The sequence below is a fragment of the Colobus angolensis genome, unplaced genomic scaffold, assembly GCF_000951035.1.
Source record: "Colobus angolensis palliatus isolate OR3802 unplaced genomic scaffold, Cang.pa_1.0 Scaffold50, whole genome shotgun sequence".
NCBI classification, from domain to species: domain Eukaryota; kingdom Metazoa; phylum Chordata; class Mammalia; order Primates; family Cercopithecidae; genus Colobus; species Colobus angolensis.
In genome coordinates this window covers 790,755-790,995 of record NW_012118488.1, presented here as the reverse complement: position 1 = coordinate 790,995, position 241 = coordinate 790,755, and the positions used below count along the sequence as shown (strand labels likewise).

Here is a 241-nt window from a genome sequence, read left to right as displayed (position 1 = left end):
TTACCGTGTGGTTCACCCCCCACATCAGGACGCTGAGCAGCGGGTCGCTGGCCCGAAACAGCTTCACTTTCTGCGCTACGAAGTGCTTCTTCTTGGTCTTGGTCTTGCTGGCGCTGAGCGGCGCCACCGCCACCGCCGTGGTGCTGGTGCAGTTAGACGACATGCCCGGGGCGGCGGCGGCGGCGGCGGCGAAAGGGGGGCGGTGGAGACAGCGCACAAGCCAGCGGCCTCAGGCCTCCCC

The 241-nt window shown here is 68.0% G+C and overlaps 1 protein-coding gene across 3 annotated transcripts in view; it reads right to left on the bottom strand.

Annotated features, from left to right (window-relative positions):
• Window positions 1-241, bottom strand: part of PIP4K2B (phosphatidylinositol-5-phosphate 4-kinase, type II, beta) — a 28,698-nt gene extending 28,457 nt beyond the window's left edge. For all 3 annotated transcript variants that reach the window (XM_011959830.1, XM_011959832.1, XM_011959831.1), the window contains exon 1: window positions 5-241. In XM_011959830.1, coding sequence (XP_011815220.1) covers window positions 5-163 — 159 coding nt within the window. In that variant the 5' untranslated portion in view covers window positions 164-241. The remainder of the gene's footprint in view (window positions 1-4) is intronic.